This window comes from Galleria mellonella, unplaced genomic scaffold (assembly GCF_026898425.1).
Source record: "Galleria mellonella isolate WM207_F2 unplaced genomic scaffold, CSIRO_AGI_GalMel_v1 utg63, whole genome shotgun sequence".
Lineage (NCBI taxonomy): Eukaryota > Metazoa > Arthropoda > Insecta > Lepidoptera > Pyralidae > Galleria > Galleria mellonella.
This window is the reverse complement of record NW_026442130.1, coordinates 14,278,812-14,299,442: the sequence shown is the minus strand read 5'-3', so window position 1 is coordinate 14,299,442 and position 20,631 is coordinate 14,278,812. Positions and strand designations below refer to the sequence as shown.

Below are 20,631 nucleotides of genomic sequence, written 5' to 3'. Positions count from 1 at the left end.
CTAAAATAACGATAAAAATGTACCAGGACTTATGAGTACCGTCAGTGACTATGGTTTGTTTTTTGTAAATTAGATCGAATATATTATGATATTTGTTTATCTTATATTACAGATTTTTATAATGAATATTTCAAAGAATACAGCTTTGATAGAAGATCTTTTTATGGAAGATCTTCCAGACTGTGCCGACACTTCAGATGTGGAATTTTCTGACGAAGAAACCTTTCGCGAAGAACGACTACCCTCAACTAGCAATTTTGATGAAAATTTTGAGGCAGCATTAGAAGAATATATGCTGAGCCAAACTAAACCTACTACAGGATATGAGACAGAAGATCCTAGTAGGGAAATAGACCAAGAGCTAATTGTATATTCTATTCCTAACACTATTCCAGATAATTTACCGGCTCAGGAAACTGTTACGTCAACAGATGCACAATCCAAAAAAACAAAACATGAGCCTAATCGTAAATGGAAGAAACGTGATGTGGAAACGTATTTACCAGAATATTCTGCAAACATGGGGGTCGTTGACGAATATTTTGCTGAATGCACTACGCCGACTGACATTTTTTTAGTCCTGATTAGTGATGTACTGGATAATATTATGTATCAAAGTAATTTATATGCAACACAAAGAAATAAATTTCTCAACTTGAAAAAAGAAGAACTACTGGCTTTTATCGGAATGAACTTCTATATGGGGTACAACACTCGGCCTTCATGGACAGACCATTATTCATCGGCACTTGATTTGAATAACCCCTTGATTTGTAAAACTATGCCTAGAGATAGGTTTGCAGCAATTTTGAGCCATCTTCATTGCAATGACAACACGCAAATGCCTTCCAATTGCAAAGATAAATTATATAAAATCAGACCTTTCATATCAAAAGACCCTGTGCTTAGTCCTGGGCCATCTAAAAGGCGCAAAACTGGCTTCTCAACGTTGAAAGACGTTCGATTAGGAAACCGCGGTGTACATTGGCCTACGTTTGTGCCAAATAGAGGGCGATGTGAAGTATGCAGCATGAAGAAAGTGCAGTCAGAACCTCACTCAAAATGTTCTCACTGCAATACATTTTTGTGCATAAATAAAAAAAAAGAATTGTTTTACAGAATATCACGATGTTAATGTATAATTGCTTTTTAATTTTATTATTATTTGAGCCAAAAATAAATATCTAATGTTTCTATTTTATCAGTCTTTTTTTTACCTAAAGTTTCTGATGGTACTTATAAGTCTAGGTTACGAAAATAGTATCTAGATATAATAAATAAATCTGAAAAAAAAATATTAGTTTTCTTTACTACCCCTTATCCATACAGAATCATAAAAACTTTGTTTTTCATTATTTTTGGTATATTCGCTAGGAAAGGGTTATAGGCGACGGTTACCACTTTCCATCAGGTGGGCCGTCAGCTTGTTTGCCATTCTAGTTAAATAAAAAAAATTACCGCACGTTTATCTCCATTTTTATCTGTGTAAATTATAAACAGTAAATATTATAAAGTAATATTACATATAATATATAAAAAAAAATCCATTTTGTATACAACAAACTTATAAAAAAAAACTCTCAAAGACCTATATCGTGAATTGTTACGGAGCGAGTGTCTGAGAGATATTTTTAAATACAATAGACAGTATGACAATTGTTAATAATGCGGACTACCAGTCCCATTGTTAGCAATACACCCTGTCAGGCCGACCTCCACATGGTCCTCTCGCCCCCCATTTATATCGTTTGCGTGCCCCGTCAGTGTATACCTTTAGCGCAGGCAAGATTACCATTCCGTTATTAAAAAAATATCACATGGACGAAGTCGCGTGTGAAAACTAGTTACAGGTATTATTTATAAAGAAAAGTTTTGGTAATCAACCATTAGGTTCGACTGATGATAAGTGGCAGCGAAGAGAGGTAACAACCGATGGTAAGGTAATTTCGTGTATAATATAGTATATGTCATATATGTATCAGTATATTTGTTATTTATATATATTTATTCGAAAGAATGCTTTTAGCATTAAGTCCGCCATGTACACATATTTGTACTAATGAATAAATAAATAAATAAATAAATAAGTCCAGAACCAACCGACACGCCTTACCGACTCTTGTGAAAAGATTTATTCCATATCTTTTTAGGTCTTGCTCAGCCTTTTCATTATGTAAAACCTAAAAACACGTGGATGGATTGTGTGAAATATGATATGGCCAGAATGAGAGTAAACGCGGAAATGGTTGTTGTACAGAGTAGAATGGGAGAGTGAAATATGATATGGCCAGAATATCAGTGAATGCGGAAATAACTTCGAATAAAGAAGAATGGATGAAAAAAAAAACATAATACGTCGACCCCACATAATAATTGGGATAAGTAGGAAGATGATGGCACAATGATGATATATTGGGCTGGGGACAGTTTGTAAAATACACTTGATATAAAATTTGCACAGTGCTACCAACTGTGCAAACATTATTGCAAACGCATCGCGTTCTTATTAATATTGAAACATTATAAACTGTTTTTTTTTTTATCAACGGATGCCTGTATATTATGCTTTGTATTAGCTTTAATTAACTAGTATTTATTTATTTATTTGTTACATTATCACAACAGGTTCTATCTGTCTATCCTATTTAAGAGCTGCGCTCTTTTCGGTGGAGCTCTTGCCACTCACTACGATTTTCAGCGAGTCTCTTCACCTCTTGATACGACACGACACCAACTCCTTCCTTGATCTGTCTGATGTAACTATATCTTGGTCTCCCTCTTCATCTCCTTCCTTCTATCTTACCTTCAAGTTATATTCTCTTAAATAAAAAATGCTGTAATGTAAAAATTTTTATGAATTTATAGGAAATTTGTTAGTCACACTCAACCTCGATAACGGCTGAATCGATGGGATAATTTTTTAATTGTTAATTGGCTAATTTTGGTTAGAAATATTTTTAAAAATCCAAGGAAGGTCTAAAAGGCGAGAAAATATCAAGAAATTGCATGGAAAATAGTAAAATTAAAATTAATAGCAAAATTAATTATATTTTATTTTCTTGTTTCCATGTCATTACAGGATACATCGATATGGGAAAACAAACAACAATTTTACAATAACAAAATAAATAAATAAAAATAACAACTTTATTCACTCATACAAATTGCTCTTGCCTGTCAAACAGGGTGCGTTTACAAATTACTTTTGTAAGTAAACCTATAAAGAGAAATTTAGAAGTCAAAGCGGTACGAAGGTCGCCGGGGCAATGGATGATAATGAAATGGTAACCCCGCCTGCGCTAACGGTATACGCTGGCGGGACACCAGTGAAGTATGATAGGTGAGGATGACAGCAGATTAGTTAGCCCATCGTGATGAATACACCTGGAATTCAGCACGATGGTTTACAGGGGAAACCACGTGGAGGTTGACCTGGCAGGGTATATTACTAGTAATGAGAGGGGGGAAAGGGATTGTTAGTAATGGAGACTAAAAATCCCATTGCTAGCAATATACCCAACCAAGTCGACCTCCTCGCGTTTCTTCCTGGAAACTATCATGGTTAATTCCTGATGAATTCATCACGATGGGCTAACTGGCCTGTTTTCATTCTCATCTATCACCCTTCACTGGTGCTCCGCCAGCGTATACCGTTAGCGCAGGCAGGGTTACCATACCATTTTCACCCATCAAAAAAAAAACGAGTAATGAGACTGATAGTCCGCATTACTAACAATCCCTTCCCCCCATGGTCGCCGCGTCAGCCAGTTATTCATAAAATATAGAATTTAATGTAAATTAATAATTACTATTTTTATTTATTTATTTAGGATTACCGACATAAGATACAGCTACAATAAAGCTAAATTTTAATACAATACACTGGCAGATCAGATCTCACTGTTCTTACATTTATAGGCAACCACAGCATGCCTTGTGTTTGACAATATGACATAGAAACAAGCTGATGACATGAACAGGATTATATTATATATATATATATATATATATATATATATATATATATATATATATATATATATATATATATCATAGAAAAGCCCATTGATATAACACATTACGCCTCCATTAATAAATAATTAAGACAACAAATAACAATGAATTCGTATATTTATCAACGTCAAATAAATTAAGTACAAAGATTTTAAATTAAATAATATCCCATCTGACGTAATCGTTGACGATTCCGTTGAGCCTCGCCGGATACAAGGAGCTGGTCTTCGTGTTAACGAAACTGCTGAAGTCGTTCTCGCCGTCCATTCATGGTGCGTCCGCCGAGTCCACGGTAATGATTGGAAGTGAAAATATTCCCACTAGGAGACCGAATGGTAGAAACTGAAATAGAATAATAATCAATGCAGATACTTATAATAGTGTAAACGGACCTGTTTTGCTGACTACCGCCATTTACCAAACATCACGCCAAATAAATTATTTATTTATTTTCTTGTTTCCATTTCATTACAGGATACGTCGATATGGTAAAACAAACAACAATTGGGGGGGAAAGGGATTGTTAGTAATAAGAACTCACAGCCCCATTGCTAGCAATACAACCTATCAGGTCGATCTCCACGCGATTCCCCCTGGAAGCCATAGTGGTTAATTCTTGTTCAATTGATCACTATAGGCTAACTGACCTGCCTTCATCCTCACCTGTCATCTCTCACTGGTGCCTCGCCAGCGTATACCGATAGCACAGGTGTGGTTACCATTCCATTTTCACCCATTAAAAAAAATAACAGTAGTAAGATTTTATAGTAATAAATAATAAACCGTTACAGCCTGTGTTAATTTCGTCAGAGAACATGTGAGCAGCAGCGGAATGTGCGTTGGTTGCTTTGAAGGAAGCTGGCGTGATGATATGGTGATATTTTAAATAAAATGCAAAATTTGTTCACAGCACTGTATTGTTTCCGATGTAGCGGGGAGAAGGGCGATTGTTGCCATATTACATAAAATATAAATTTTATTTTAGTGTTGCAACACATGTAAAGAGATCAGTATCTCTATTCGAAATATAATTTAATAAAACAAGTGCTCTAATGAAAGGTGTGCGATGGGGCAAATTTGTTGTAGCCCTAGGCACAGCAAATAACACGTGACGAGCTAGCACGAGTACATTTGTCTGGGACAAAAAAGTTTACATTAGCCAGCATGACAGAATTTTCAATTTTTCCTCTTAAAACCGTAATGTGACAATGGATATAAAACAAGGTCAGAGCAGGAACACAATAACAGTTATTAAAAATATTTAATTTCACTTTTTAGGGCCGTTAAAAGAATAACTTCGATTTTAACCTATTAATAAAAAAAATAGTTACAGACCTCTTTGACGTCACGATTGAACTCGTCCTCTGGGTAAATGTTCCGGGGGTCGAGCTCGAAGTTGCGGAGCGCGCTGCACAGTTCACGGTAGTAGTGATCCACCAGGTCCCAGAAGTGGCGCCTGCGAAACTCCTCATCCGATCCCGTGAAGATGAAGTACATCAAATCTATCAGCGGTGCAGTGCCTTGAATTGTTTGAAAGTCCACAGGTACCACTTCCAGAGTGCCGTCCTGAAATATTTACATTCATTTTTATAAAAATAACTTACTGTCGAAATAAGCTGCTTTCTAATGCTCTAAGAATTCAAGAATTGCCACTATTGTTCAAAAATATACAATATAGTTAGTTTTCTTACAATTTAATCAAATATTAACTTAAAATCAACGCGATCAACTTCGGATGAGTTTTGTTTAGCTACTTAAGTTTACAGTCATCATAACATTACATTAACTGTCCACTGCTGAACATAGCTTTTCTTCTTGGGGAGGGTGTTGCTAGTTTATAGTAAAAAGATTTAATTCTTTATATATATATATATTAAGTTTATATATTATATTCTTTATATTGGTAGTTAGGTCTTCTCTAATATAATTGTTACTTAGTATACATTGACGCTTATCTGTGATAGCTGTATACACCTTTAATTGATGTGTTTATATGGCCTTAAGCTTTGTAGTGAGGAGAGAGATGTTTTTGTTCAAGTAAACCTAGATTTAAGCATTTTTAATAGTAGTTTTTCACTTTTTACTTATTTATATCATTGTACATTGTCTGCTTAATTGTTGTAAGCATATTATTGGTGTGTCTTTTATAAATAAATAAATAAATATAAATAAAAGATGGAAAAAGAATCAAAACTTAACGATGGAGGATTGCTCGATTCTTGTAGGAGACATTTCGTAAAATGAAATGCTTCCTAATATTAAATGCTTGTTGTGTAGTGCCAAATTTTACGTACCTCTTTCACTCTGTGCATTAAGTTGCTCGGTCGATAGTCTCCGTGGCATAAAATCTTACGGCGATCCGATAAATAAAAGTTTAGCATAGTCTTCGCATTGATATTGTCTAGATACTTCTTTAATCTATTTTTATTCTTTTCCAATGTTACGTTCAAAGCTCTATCTTTTAGTTTCTCAAATGATGTTTCCATTACCGCGACAAAGGCATCCTCTTGAAATTTCAAACTTTCAAGACGCTTCTGGTATTCTTCTGGATATTCTATACCATATTGTATAGAGAGAGCGTGAAATCTCGCTAACGACTCCACAGACTTAGCGGCGTAGTCCCAATCTATGGACTTTAGTCTGTCATAGGTAGTGAAACCTTGTGCTGCTAGATCTTCGAGAACGATAGTTTCTTCAAAACGATTCGGATTACAGCCATAAAACTTGGGTATACGTAGTCTCTGTGAAATAGGCACATCATACTTGTTTTGTATTTTCTCATACTTTATCAGTAAATCTTCATACGCGAAACGTTCGATATCATAAAAGAGTATTGGCATTTGAGCGCGCATTTTCTCACCGACGATACCGACTTTGGCAAACAGCTGGAGATCTTCACGATCAGACTCCTTCACTGTGACAAGGAACAGCACTGAGGTGTAGTTGGCGCCACCTGTCGATATTGGCTTCACACATATTTTGGGATCTTTATAGCCCCTCTCTTTTACAATGTCATCGAGCAATTTGCGCAAAATTTGCTCCGGACTCGACATCGTTTTATATGTACGAACGCTGCAGTATAAAATATTTACATACTAAAACAGGAACTGTTAAGCTTCTTTATATAAATAACAGATAATGAGCTATCAAATTATCTTTACTACTAAGGTTACACAGCGTCATAAACGGTATATCGTGTTTTAAGATAAAAATATAAATATTTGAATCTATTCATAATTCGGCGTGGTGGGGGAAATCGACAGTCATCATGCGTGTGTATTGAGTGGAGTATTGATAAATTTATTCTAATATTATATATAGGAACATTTTATTACTTATTTGTAATGTATAAACTCAAAAACTACTCAAGCGTTTTTCAAAATTCTTTCACCTGTAGAATTTTACATTGTCAGTGAGTATATATTATTTTCAAGAATTCTATCCCTTCTATATCTAGCCGGATCCCTAACGTAGTTTTACTCTGTGGACGCCCAGCTGTGGAACGCGAGGAGAAAAGAATTGTTAGTAATGAGGTTTAATATGCCCATTATTAGCAATACACCTTATAATGCAATATAATGCCGGGGGGAAAGGGATTGTTAGTAATGGAGTTTGACAGCCCCATTGCTAGCAATATGCCCTATTAGGTCGACCTTCACGTGGTTTCCCCTGGAAACCATCGTGAACAATTCTTGTTCAATTGGCCACTATGGGCCAACACACCTGCCTTCATCCTCACCTGTCATTCTTCACTGGTGCCCCGCCAGCGTAAACCGATAGCGCATGCAGGATTACCATTCCATCTTTACCCATTAAAAAAAATAGTGCAACTTTATGAGTATATATGTACCGTACATGCTTGCAGTGTACATACATAAGTTACGGTACATACAAGTAGATAATTATACAAAAACAAGGAAAAAGAAATACCTTTTTTCAATACGAACGCGTAACAAAATTACTCGTGTATTGCATAGCTTATCATAGAATCTTTACATTTGTAGGTGACTTTGGGTTTTGTCGTTTTATAACCTGTTTATGCAATTATCTACAAGTTGGTAGGTATAATAAGCGTGATAACTTAAATGTGATGACCAATGATGATTCTCATAATACAGGCGGAACCACGTCATATATCTATATCGTCAATACCTAACTAGTTTTAAAACAAAAGTTAAGAACTTTTATCTAAACAAGTTGTTATATAATAGAACATATTTGTAATTTGTGTCTAATTAGCACAATCACATTCTTTTTATTTTTATTTTTGTTTTCGTAACTATCTGCGAATTTGTATATATTTGTATATATGTATATATATATATATATATATATATATATATGTATATATATATATATATGTATATAAATTTAATAATAATAATTTAAATTATTATTATTAAATTTATTTCTTTATACAAAGGTAGTTAGTTACATTACAGGGTTTGGTATCTCCTGTTAAACAAAGATTGCTTGTGTTAGGAGAAACCGCTCTTTCATAACAATAATTAAATTTCATAATCATTACAATTTACTTTTCTTTTTTTTAATCAGCATTAAAAATTTTACTTTGTTTTACTTTTATACAATAATACTAAAAAAAATATAATATAGATAATAAATGTGCTCATATATATGTGCTTGTTCTTGTGTGTATGTGTGTGCGTGCGTGCGTGCGTGTGTGTGTGTGTGTGTATATATATATATATATATATATATATATATATATATATATATATATATATATATATATATATATATATCTTATTACTTAATACTACTTAGATTAATAAAAAAGGTTTATTAAGATATGATCTGACAGGGTAAATTGCTAGCAATGGGGCTGGTAGTCTGCATTACCAACACTCCCTTCCCCCTCAGTCTATTAGAGTTGTGAGCATGCCCATCGTGACCACAACGGTGGATCCACGCTTGGCGATAGTAACTGTTTAAATACTATCAAACGAATTGCATACTTGATTGCTAACTTTATGGTATAAAAAATATTAAATTGAAAAGTGAATATTCAGAAAGCATTATTTCTGTGTTAAATATCTTTCATAGTAACGATAATATAGTGTTTAATAAAAGTAAATATCATGTGACAGATAACAATACGTTATATCTTTGACAAGGTTTCTTTAAAATGCTGTCTTTATCAGTTCTATGTCAGTATATTTTTATATCTATGATATAAATCCCGAATATACAAATAACATGTCCAATCCGGAGCAAATTTTACGAAAATTACTCGGTGAAATTATTGAAAATAAGAATTATAAGGATCCTAAATTAAACTTGGAACAAATATCAACGGGCGGCGCTAACTACACTTCACAGCTGTTCATCGTAACTGTATCAGAGCCTGGAAATGAAGATTTGCAATTGTTCGCCAAAGTCGGTATCGTTGGAGAAAAAATGCGTTCACAGATGCCAGTACTTATATATGACATTGAACGGTACGCATACAAAGAACTGTTGGGAAAATACGAATCAATACAAAACGACCACCAAGTACCAGCTGCCGAGAGATTGAGAATACCCAAGTTCTACGGGTATAATCCGACCGTTTACGAAGAAACTATCGTGCTTGAAAATCTAGCGGCGAAAGGTTTCACTACTTACGATCGGTTTAAGTCCATAAATTGGGAGTACGCCTCCAAATCTGTTACATCCATGGCGAAGTTCCACGCTCTTTCCATAGTTTATAGTGAAGAATATCCAGAGGAATATAAACGTGTTCTGGATATGATGAAGTTTCAAGTGGACGCCATTTCTATATTTATCCGAGAAGGTTTGAAAAAGTATCAAAATATCGCCATAGCTGCAGCGTCAGAAAATAATAAAAGCAAACTGAAAAATTATTTGGAAAGCAAAGTGAGCCTGGACGTAATAGTAAATTTTTATAAACCAGGGCGTCTGCACATTTTATGCCACGGAGACTACCGACCGAGTAACTTAATGCACAGGGAAAATAAGGTATGCTACTTATGTGAATTACACACAAATACTTAACATTTTTTATAAATACAAAATGTGCATAAAATGTAATTTACTGAAGATTCATAAAAAAATATGTTTATTTTAGACAACTCTATTATTATGTACTCTATAATTAACAAATCTTGTAATGTTGGTGCAATAAAGTGTGAAAAAAATAAATAAAAAAATATTACACTTAGAATAAATTTTGTGACAGTATATGGTAGGGATCTAATGTATTTAATAAACGCAAGATCGAATCGCAAATTAAAAAATAATAGTACTTTACAAAGTTGCGACTTGTCATTTTTTCTATCAATAAATTTGAAAAACAGTTTCTGTTGAAAAGAATGGCTTACCGAATTTACATGTTTAGAATTGTGTAACTACATATTGCCGACATAGAATAAAATTCGATATAAAATTAAATTGTATACCAGTCTCCATAGTTAGCAACTGTTTGTGCCATAAGTATGTCGGTGAGCTAACCATCCATATCAACATGACATTAAATCAATAGTTTATACACTGAACAGTAATGTTATTGCATATCGTTCTGTACAGCTGTGGAATAAACTTCCCGTAGGTATTCAGAATAGCCCGTCTAGCAGTTCCTTCAAAAAAAAATTATAATCGTTCTATACTTCCAATTTTGTTTAAATTTACTAGAAGAGTGTCATCGTTGTATATATATATATATATATATATATATATATATATATATATATATATATATATATATATATATATATATATATATATATATATATATATATATATATATATATATATATATATATAGTTATAATGATTTGTAATTTATGTAAATGTTTATTATAATTTCTGTCTTGCACTACTACTGCCCACTCACTACTTCCTATGCCACTGCGTTAGGTTGACTGGAAGAAATCTCTTATAGAGATAAGCTCGCCTTTGCTAACTATGTTATTAACTTATTGTTGTTACTGTATGTTTTAGTGCAATAAAGAGTATATATATATAATATATTATAATTGCAGGATGGTACTATGGAAGTGATACCAGTAGACTACCAAACTATACACACCGGTACACCACTAACGGATTTGATATACTTCATCTTCACGGGATCGGACGAGGAGTTCCGCAGGCGCCACTTCTGGGACCTGCTCGACTATTACTACCGTGAGCTATGCAACGCACTCCGCAGTCTTGGGCGTAACCCTCGGAATGTCTACCCTGAAGATGAGTTCCATCACGATGTTAAAGAGGTCTGTAACTACTATTTTCTTCTTTGATAGATTCATTAACATCTTTTTAATGAAATATTCTTTCTATGTACTGTACAGTTCTAAATTGAGTATTTTTGACCATGGGTCTGAAAGCAAAGACAAAAAATGAAAACTTCCCATTATATGTTAAATCGGCCCATGCAAAGTAGATCCTAATAGTATGGGAGATTCAGAATTCATCAGACTTTCGAGTCTAACAAGGAGACTTTGTACAAAAGACGTTCGCTTGGATACCTTCGTCCTGTGTTTCTGCCATGAAGCAGCTGTGTTTTGATTAAAAATTGGGATATAGCGATACAATTACAGGGTAGAAGACATAACACCATTGTTTTTAAAAATAGCAACTTACGAAGTATACCATAGGTATCTGTGGAGCATGTAAAGACGAGAATAACAATAGGCCAGTTGGCCCATCTTGTTAAATTTATAAGGAACTGACCACAACATTTTTCAGAGGGACTACGTGAAGGTCTGATTATGATCTCATTGCAAAATAGAAAACTACAATGAAAAAAAAACAAACCTTCGCGTACCAGAAGGAGACTTTGTGCAAAAGTCGTTTGCTTGAGTACCTCTGTCCCATTCGTGTTTCAACCGTAAAGCAGTTGTGTTTGCATGGCTGTGTTTCGGTTTGAAGAGTGGGATATGGCAGTGAATTTACAGAGTACAGAGGAATAACACCTGAGCCCTCAGGAATGGCAACGCATGGAGGGTATTATGGGCAAATCAGTATACTCTGTTATGTCCATGGTACTGCTCATGTCCATAGGCGATGGTTACCGCTTTCCATCAGGTGGGTCGTCAGCTTGTTTGCCATTCTAGTAAATAGAAGAGTTAAGCTCTGATTAAGCGATAGTAATAATAAGTAATATATATCTCTCTCGCATCTTTTCAGATTTTACCACTCGGCCTCGTAATTGGCATAATCTTGCTTCCTGTTATTACTGTAGAAACTGAAGATGCGCCCGCGCTGGACGGTGAAATAGATCTCGATACAGTTTTGAACACAAAGATCAGCTCCAGTTATGTTGAAAGAATGAGAGGAATCATCAATGATTACGCCAGATGGGACATAATATGATCATTTAGAGTGTATTATTTTTAAAACTAATGTTAATTTTTAACGATTTCTATAAATATAATGGGAATTTTATGAACTTGCTATGATTTTCGTTATGTTTTTTGTCTTACCATATATTTGTGTACGACCACCTCTATCTTTGCCCCCACTTTTGCCAGCATCGAAGTCTTCACGAGCTCTGCGCACATTGAATGTAAGTAAATGGACAAAAACTAATTATAAAATTTTAGAAGTTTATGATTTTACAATCATTAATAATATTACAGTTGTGGAAACGAGTTTGTTTATTACTTTATAGCGTCTTAATAGATTAACCAATTACTATGAAATTTAGTATACATATACTATATGGTACGGAAAAGACATTATGTTTTTCATCCCGTTAGCTAGTAGCTAGTTTAGCTATAAATGAAAAAAATAACCCTAAGGCTGACCCGTTAAATGTTTTCTAAAACATTTAACGTCGGTAAAAAACATGCTGTGTGATATTTATAACGTGTTACAGAAAAAAATAAAAACGTAGAAAAAAAGGAATGCCTAGTAGATAGGTATTTTTTTTTTATTATTATTTCCTCCGAAACATTAAAAACTTATTATATTATGGAGTAGTGAAAGAATGTGAGTATATCAACGAAAACGAATGGGAAGCCACTTGAGCTTAGCGCGAAACAAGGAAATATGATGATATTTTCTAAGACGGAAAGTAAACGCGATAAAAATGTTTTGTAGACGCTCAAGTTTACGTCAAGTAGCTGGTCTCCCTTAAAATCCAAATAAGCAATCAAAACAAGTGTTAGAATAATCTAGAATTGGGAGAAGCAGAGAATGGGATAGCGCATTTTTTGGAACTGTAGGTAGGTAACTGTAGGTAGGTGAGCTAATGGAGCGAAATACTTTCCTACCGATCGTTTCAATTAGTATGTACACAGTTGAAGTTATTATTACTTGAACGCCTTGATATTATAATTTTGAATAGATAAATACTATATACTCTCTTCTCCTTTTCATTTAAGAGTTTCCTCTTGTCGGTGCAACTAATTCATGCATCTTCCTCCAGCCAGCTCTATCCCAGGCCATATCCTTTATCTCCCTATACGACATGACGCCTAGTGTTTCCTTTATCTGTCCCATGTAGTTACTCCTCGGTCTTCCTCTTCCACTTTTGCCCTCTATCTTTCCTTCTACTGTGCTCTTAAAAAAATCGTCATGTCGTATAAGGTGGCCCAGCATTTTGCCCCTACTATTCTTTATTATTTCAACCAATGTTCTCTTCTCGTTCACTCTTTTTAGGACTTCCTCGTTCGTTAGTTTTTTTGTCCAGCTTATATTTACTATATATACTACTATTGTTGAAAACTGCGATAATTGTGATGCAAATGTAATAAACTATTATATATTTATAAGGACGACGAGATAAATAATATACATATATTTTCAACATCCGTTTTATAAATTTGAATTACTTGAATTTACTGGGTACAGAGGAATAACACCTGAGTCCTCAGGAATGGCAACGCATGGGGGTATCATGGGCGAAACAGTATACTCTGTTATGTCCATGGTACTGCTCATGTCTATAGGCGACGGTTACCACTTTCCATTAGGTGGGCCGTCAGCTTGTTTGTCATTTTAAGTTGTATAAAAAAAATTAAGAATCAAGTATGTATATAAAAATGTATGGACACGTTCGCCTATCATCCAACTCCCAACATGTCCAAATCAACGCAATATAGATATTATAAAAGATAAATAAATTTCACAAGATAAGTTCGAATAGTTATACCTACCGGTTATTTCAAAACCAAAACATGTTTTATTCAACAACACCTTGTTTGCCATTTTTTTTTAAGTACGTTTGTTCCGTTGTGGAACCGGCTAAGGTCGGAGACCATGCTGCCTAGTCTTCAATATGATAATTTGTCTGGAATTTTATTTTTCTAATGTCGCTTCAATTTTCATAAATTTCTTTTCTTGAGTTTTCTTAAACCAGTGGATTTATCAAATAAAAAATAAGTAATTATAAAAAATCATTGTCTTGCGATTCAAAAAAAGTATTCTTATAGCTCCTTGAATGTTGTATTAATATAAGAGAAAACAGCTTTGAAACCTTGTTTGCCATTTTAGTTGTATAAAAAAAAAATTTAGAATAGATTTTTTAATACGTTTGTTCCGCTATGGAACAGACTAAGGTCGGAGACCATGTTGCCTAATCTTCAGTATGACAATTTGTCTGGAATAATTGGAATAGAATCGACAGAATACATTTTATTTTTAATAGTAAAAACATATAAGTGGCCAGTACGTGCAATATTAAAAAGAGTTCGTTCTCACATATTAAGTTGAATCTGCAACAACTACTATAGAATATACGAGTGTATCGCATATTCACGCCAGAAGCCCGTGTGAAATAAAACTATTGTTCAACCGACATCAAAAATAAGGCAACACCTACTTTATTCGGTTGTCTTTTTTATATTGGTTACCTCATAACTCCGTCAATTAGAAAATGATTCTAAAAATTCTTTTTTATTTCAAAAATATCCTTCCATATTGACCCCATAAACTTTTTATCAAAATCGGATTTAAATAGTTTAAGTATTTTAAAATTAAAATAACTGTTTTTACTACAGTTTAGTAGAGGGAGACTTTGTACAAAAGTCGTTTGTTTGGCCACCTCTGTCCCATTCGTGTTTCTAACGTGAAGCAGTTGTGTTTGCATGGCTGTGTTTCGGTTTGAAGGGTGGGATATGGCAGTGAATTTACTGGGTACAGAGGAATAACACCTGAGCCCTCAGGAATCACACAGCGAAAACACAGCCATGCAAACACAACTGCTTCACGGTTGAAACACGAATGGGACAGAGGTACCCAAGCAATCGACTTTTATACAAAGTCTCCCTCTGGTGAAATAAATAAATAAATAAATTGAAAGATTGGAAACAAGTGAAAGAAATAAAAATATTTTTATTTGTAGATTAACTATATTAATTTTAACATTTGGAATAATATTTAATATATTTGTAAATATATTTTTTATAACAAGTTCATATCTACTACTAATCATATCTACTGATTACAGTATTTCAGTCGAACAATCACAGTTTAATCTCTAATCTCGATCAGGTTGTATGATTCTATTGCAGAGTTTGTATGGCTACACTCTAACTCCATCTCCTACCTTGCATTATAATCGAATTTACGCACACATTAAAGTTTCAATTTGATTGAATATCCAATACTTGAAAATCTAATTACAAATAATTCGCAAGCGAATACATATTATGTAGAATTGGGTAATATATATATATATATATATATATATATATATATATATATATATATATATATATATATATATATATGTCTTGAGACAACCAATATATAGATATCGGGCCCTACTAATATGACCCATCCCTAATACTATGTACGAAGCTAATCATGACCGTTACTAATATATATATATTAAAGCAAATTATAGACTATACATGAAAATTTCTCGTACTACAATTATTATTTTCGATTGCCATCTTGCAGCCCCTTTTCAAATATAAAAAATCGCAATTAAAAAACAGTGGTTGATCGTAAAAGGGTAAAAATTTGAAGCTGTATGTATTTTTCAATGCTTAGTCATAATAAAATAAAAATAAAAACAATTGTCAAAAAATAAAAAATATATATTTAGGGGTGAGTCACCCTTTTCATTGAGGGCTATGAAAAATAGATGTTGGCCTATTTTCAGACCTACCCAATATGCACAAAAAATTTTATAAAAATCGGTAAAGCCGTTTCGGAGGAGTTTGGTAACAAACACCGTGACACGAGAATTTTATATATTAGATAATATTATAACAAAACTTAATTACACAAGATAATTATGCAACTGTAGGCTGCCTTATCGTTAAACAGCAATTTCTTTTCATATACCCCTAAAAGAAGCGATGTATCATATCAATGTGGGTATGTTAACATTCTAAATTTCTGATTATTAAAGAAGTTCTCTGGCAACGAAATAAAACGTTAAAGATACTTACAACCTTGCCATACTTTAGTAAGCTAAAGCTATAGGTGCTCTTAAACCAAAGTAAAATAATATTTTTTTTTTATAATTATATTAATTTAAATTATTCCCCATCTAACGAAATCGTTGACAACACCATTTAATCTCTCCGAATAGATTGAGTTGGTCTTTATGTTCATGAAACTGTGGAAGTCATTCTCTCCGCTCATGGACGGCGCATCTTCCGAGTCCACGGTGATAACGGGCAGTGCGAATAGACCAATTAGAAGTCCGAGCGGTAGAAACTGAAACATTATGTTTTAGCACAATTCATTTCACGATGTTCCTAGTAATATCTATGTCTATGAGCAAAGGTTAAAAGCACTTATTATCGACTAAACCATAACTCGTTTGCGATTTACAAAACAAATGTTTTTGTCTGCTATATTTTTTTTTATACAACTTAAAATGGCAAACAATCTAACGGTCCACCTGATGGAAAGTGGTAACCGTCGCCTAGAGACATGAGCAGTACCATGGACATAACAGAGTACACTATTTCACCCATAATACCCCCCAAGCGTTACCATTCCTGAGGACTCAGGTGTTATTCCTCTGTACCCAGTAAATTCACGCCATATCTCACCCTTCAAACCGAAACACAGCCATGCAAACACAACTGCTTCACGGTTGAAACACGAATAGGACAGAAGTACCCAAGCAATCGGCTTTTGTACAAAGTCTCGCTCTTTTAATGATTCGGTTAAACCCGAAATCGATATCATAATTTTTGTAGAACCCTACTGCAATTGAATATTCATAACATTAATAATATTTTATTCAAATAATATAACATTAGCTGTTTGGTTCCGGTGTCGAATGGACCAACTCTTCTGTTCTCATGAAGGTCGTAATAGGCAATTAAGGGAATTTAATGCTTAAGGGATGGGCAGCAGCATCCCTTTTAAAATGTCACCAAAACCTAACTGCGGTTACCAACCCGCCTGCTTGACATGACATTTGCTGCCAAAGCCCCCCCAAAGGAGAGGCCTATGATCAGCAGAATAAAAGAGTAACTGTTTAGTTTGTAGTACAGTAGATTAAAAAAAAAAAACGATTGAAAAATGATTGTAAGCAAGTCTATTCGAATAAAGATTATTTGAATTTGACATTAAAAGAAATCACAAAATGTAGATTAAGGAAAAATTTATGAAGGAAGATGGAATGATTAGCTCACCCGCGTTATTGACATCGCCAACAGAGCAATAGTGAGAATTAACAGATTAGAATAAAGTCAAGGCAACTGATTCATTTATTTATTTATTTTATTCTTTATTGCACAATAAAACTTTGTACAAATGGCGAGCTTAATGCCATATGGCATTCTCTACCAGCTAACCATTGGGTAAAAACAGAAAGCGTATGAAGGGTGTGACGGGGTTACAGACGAGTAGCAGATTGTGAGATGACCGAAGAATAAGAATATGGGAGTCTTTGAAGAACTGAAATCTATCTTTCAAATTTGGAGAGAGGAGAGGAAGGATCATTGATGATAGAGAACAGTGTGCAAAGTATACGTAAGTCTTTTCGGTTACGAATGGTCAACCATTTGAGTTGTGAGCGGAAATTGGAAACGTGGTCATACTTACGCAGCCCGAAGACAAAGCGAATTCATTGTAATTAATGCTAATAATCAACGACTGTAGTTTCCGTGGGAGAGATGGAGGTTGGATATATTGCTTACAGTGAAGCAACTAGATCTCATCACGATTAATCCTCCCTCCTCTTGGAGATGTTCATCATCATCATCAACCATATCAGCCTTGTAACTGTCCACTGCTGAACATAAGCCTCCCACGTAGGAAGGTTTTGCCAGTAGTTGCCAAGATTGGCAAGTGAATTGGCAACCGCAGTTAGGCTTTTAGAGATGTTTTAACAGTGACGCTACTGCCGATCCCTCGCCGTTCCTTAGTCACCTCTTACGACACCTACGGGAAAGGAAAGGGTGGCCTATTCTATGCCGAAACTACACGGGATTATCTTGGGGATATCACTAATAGATGTTAAAAGTGAGCATTTAGTTACCTCTTTAACGTCACGACCGAACTCGTCCTCCGGGTAGATGTCCCGAGAGTCAAGTTCCAGGCTGCGGAGCGCACTGCACAGCTCGCGGTAGTAATGGTCGATCAGGTCCCAAAAGTGACGCCTGCGAAACTCCTCATCCGATCCCGTGAAGATAAAGGACATCAAATCTACCAGTGGTGAACCACCTCGTATCGTTTGATAATCTACAGGTATCACTTCTAAAGTACCATCCTAGAATAGGTTTATAGAATTCATTTAATTTACAACACCAAATATATTTTATAATAGGCGACGTGCTGAAGAAGAGCCAAATTAAAAGTGCCCGTAACCGGCGAGCGTGTATGAAAAGATTGGTGAATGTGGAAGAAGCGAAAGAGGTTTGTTTGAATCGAAGCATTTGGCGTTCCATTGTTTCTGTCTACCCTAATGGGAGACAGGCGTGACAGATATGTATCTACGTATGTATATATTTGATGGCGCAACGAAACATATACCTGTTTATCTTCTTGAAGAAAGTAATAAATCAATTTTGAAATTTAATCTAACAGGAACTATTGATATCAAACTATCGTTGAATAAGTGTTTGAAATAAATGTTCTTTTTCTTTCTTATGTGAAATGGCGAAAAAAAGAAAACTATTTTTCTTTTAATATGATATGGTATGACATTATAAACCTCGCTCGTTTTATTATATAAATATAACATACCTCTTTTACTCTGTGCATTAAATTGCTCGGTCTGAAGTCTCCATGACATAGAATATTTTTAGGATTCGACAAATAAAATTTAACCAAAGTCTTTGCGTTCACTTTGGTGTCCATATAGTTCTTCAGTCTACTTTTATTATTTTCCCATGTACCATTTATAGCTGTTTCTTTTTGTTTATCAAACGATGATTCCAAAAGTTCGGCAAAGCTATCTTCTTGTAATTTCATAGTTTCAAGAATTGTTTTGTATTTTTCAGGATTTTCCTTATTATAAGCTACAGAGAGAGCGTGAAATCTCGCTAACGCCTCCACTGACTTAGCGGCGTAGTCCCAATCTATGGACTTTAATCTGTCATAGGTGGTAAACCCTTGTGCTGCTAGATTTTCTAGAACAATAGTTTCTTCGAAACGATTTGGATTACAGCCATAAAACTTAGGTATACGTAGTCTCTGCGAAATAGGTACATTATGATCATTCTGTATTTTCTCATACTGTTTCAATAAGTCTTCGTACGCAAAACGTTCGATATCATAAAACTGTACTGGCATTTGAGAGCGCATTTTCTCGCCAACGATACCGACTTTGGCAAAGAGCTGAAGATCTTCACGATCCGACTCCGACACTGTGATGAGAAACAGCACTGAGGTGTAGTTAGCGCCACCTGTCGATATTGGCTTCACCCTTATTTTGGGATCTTTATAGCCCCTCTCTTTTACAATGTCATCGAGTAGTTTGCGCAAAATTTGCTCCGGATTCGACATCCTTATTTTTTGTACTCGGCCGGTATAAAAATATTTACACACTAACACAGAAACTGTGGACGCGTATTTTTATATTTTACAGATAATGAATTATCAAATTATCTTCGGTACTTAGTTCGTGACACTCAGATTGTAATACAACGTCACTAGCTAAATTTTATGTCCGTATATGGATTTAAGAGCAATTGTAATAAAATGTGACTAGTTAGAGCTGTTACCCAAAACAAACAGCGATCCGCTCGGCGCCAAGTTCAAGGACGATTAGTTTTTGCGATAGGAATAGGCAGTTCATGACATAACTAGTTATAAAAACTACATAACATGTTCTCGTATGACTACTAGCGAGTCGAAACATAAAGTAGTTATTGTTTGTTTTTTTTTTTTTAAGAATTAACTTTTGTAAGTATTAGTACTTAAAATTACTTTAGTTATGTTTTGCGTTTCGTAGCTTTTTCGCGCTCGAGATGTTCGCATCCATTCCTACCGCCGACCAGTCGTGTGAGCTGAGCTTTTATCTCTGTCTGTGACAAGTAAGCAAGCAAAATAACTGTTATTTTTATTTCAGCATCATTGAATAAAATTATTTTTTTATTATCTTAGTGATGTCACCAGAAAAATAATTATAGATGTAAATTTAACTAGTAACGCTGAAATCTCTATCGAAGTTTTCTTTAGAGAACGAATTTTCTAAAAAAGCTTATTAAAATTTGTTTAGACTTGAAAATACACACA

The 20,631-nt window shown here is 34.4% G+C and overlaps 3 protein-coding genes across 3 annotated transcripts; 1 reads left to right on the top strand and 2 right to left on the bottom strand.

Moving 5' to 3' along the window:
• Nucleotides 1–4,113: 4,113 nt before the first annotated feature.
• LOC113515745 (uncharacterized) lies at nucleotides 4,114–7,127 on the bottom strand. The gene is made up of 3 exons (XM_052899741.1): nucleotides 6,309–7,127; nucleotides 5,350–5,580; nucleotides 4,114–4,356 (listed from the first exon to the last, which is right to left on the bottom strand). Exons 1-3 carry the CDS (start codon nucleotides 7,065–7,067, stop codon nucleotides 4,282–4,284), a joined length of 1,065 nt encoding a protein of 354 aa, XP_052755701.1. The 5' UTR covers nucleotides 7,068–7,127; the 3' UTR covers nucleotides 4,114–4,281.
• A 2,032-nt stretch (nucleotides 7,128–9,159) lies between these two features.
• LOC113515744 (uncharacterized oxidoreductase dhs-27-like) lies at nucleotides 9,160–12,429 on the top strand. The gene is made up of 3 exons (XM_026900022.3): nucleotides 9,160–9,993; nucleotides 11,016–11,246; nucleotides 12,163–12,429. The coding sequence occupies exons 1-3, from the start codon at nucleotides 9,181–9,183 to the stop codon at nucleotides 12,346–12,348; spliced, it is 1,230 nt and encodes a 409-aa protein (XP_026755823.3). The 5' UTR covers nucleotides 9,160–9,180; the 3' UTR covers nucleotides 12,349–12,429.
• A 2,868-nt stretch (nucleotides 12,430–15,297) lies between these two features.
• Nucleotides 15,298–20,151, bottom strand: LOC113515743 (uncharacterized). The gene is made up of 3 exons (XM_026900021.3): nucleotides 19,138–20,151; nucleotides 18,431–18,661; nucleotides 15,298–16,650 (listed from the first exon to the last, which is right to left on the bottom strand). The coding sequence occupies exons 1-3, from the start codon at nucleotides 19,897–19,899 to the stop codon at nucleotides 16,465–16,467; spliced, it is 1,179 nt and encodes a 392-aa protein (XP_026755822.2). The 5' UTR covers nucleotides 19,900–20,151; the 3' UTR covers nucleotides 15,298–16,464.
• Between the last annotated feature and the right edge of the window lie 480 nt (nucleotides 20,152–20,631).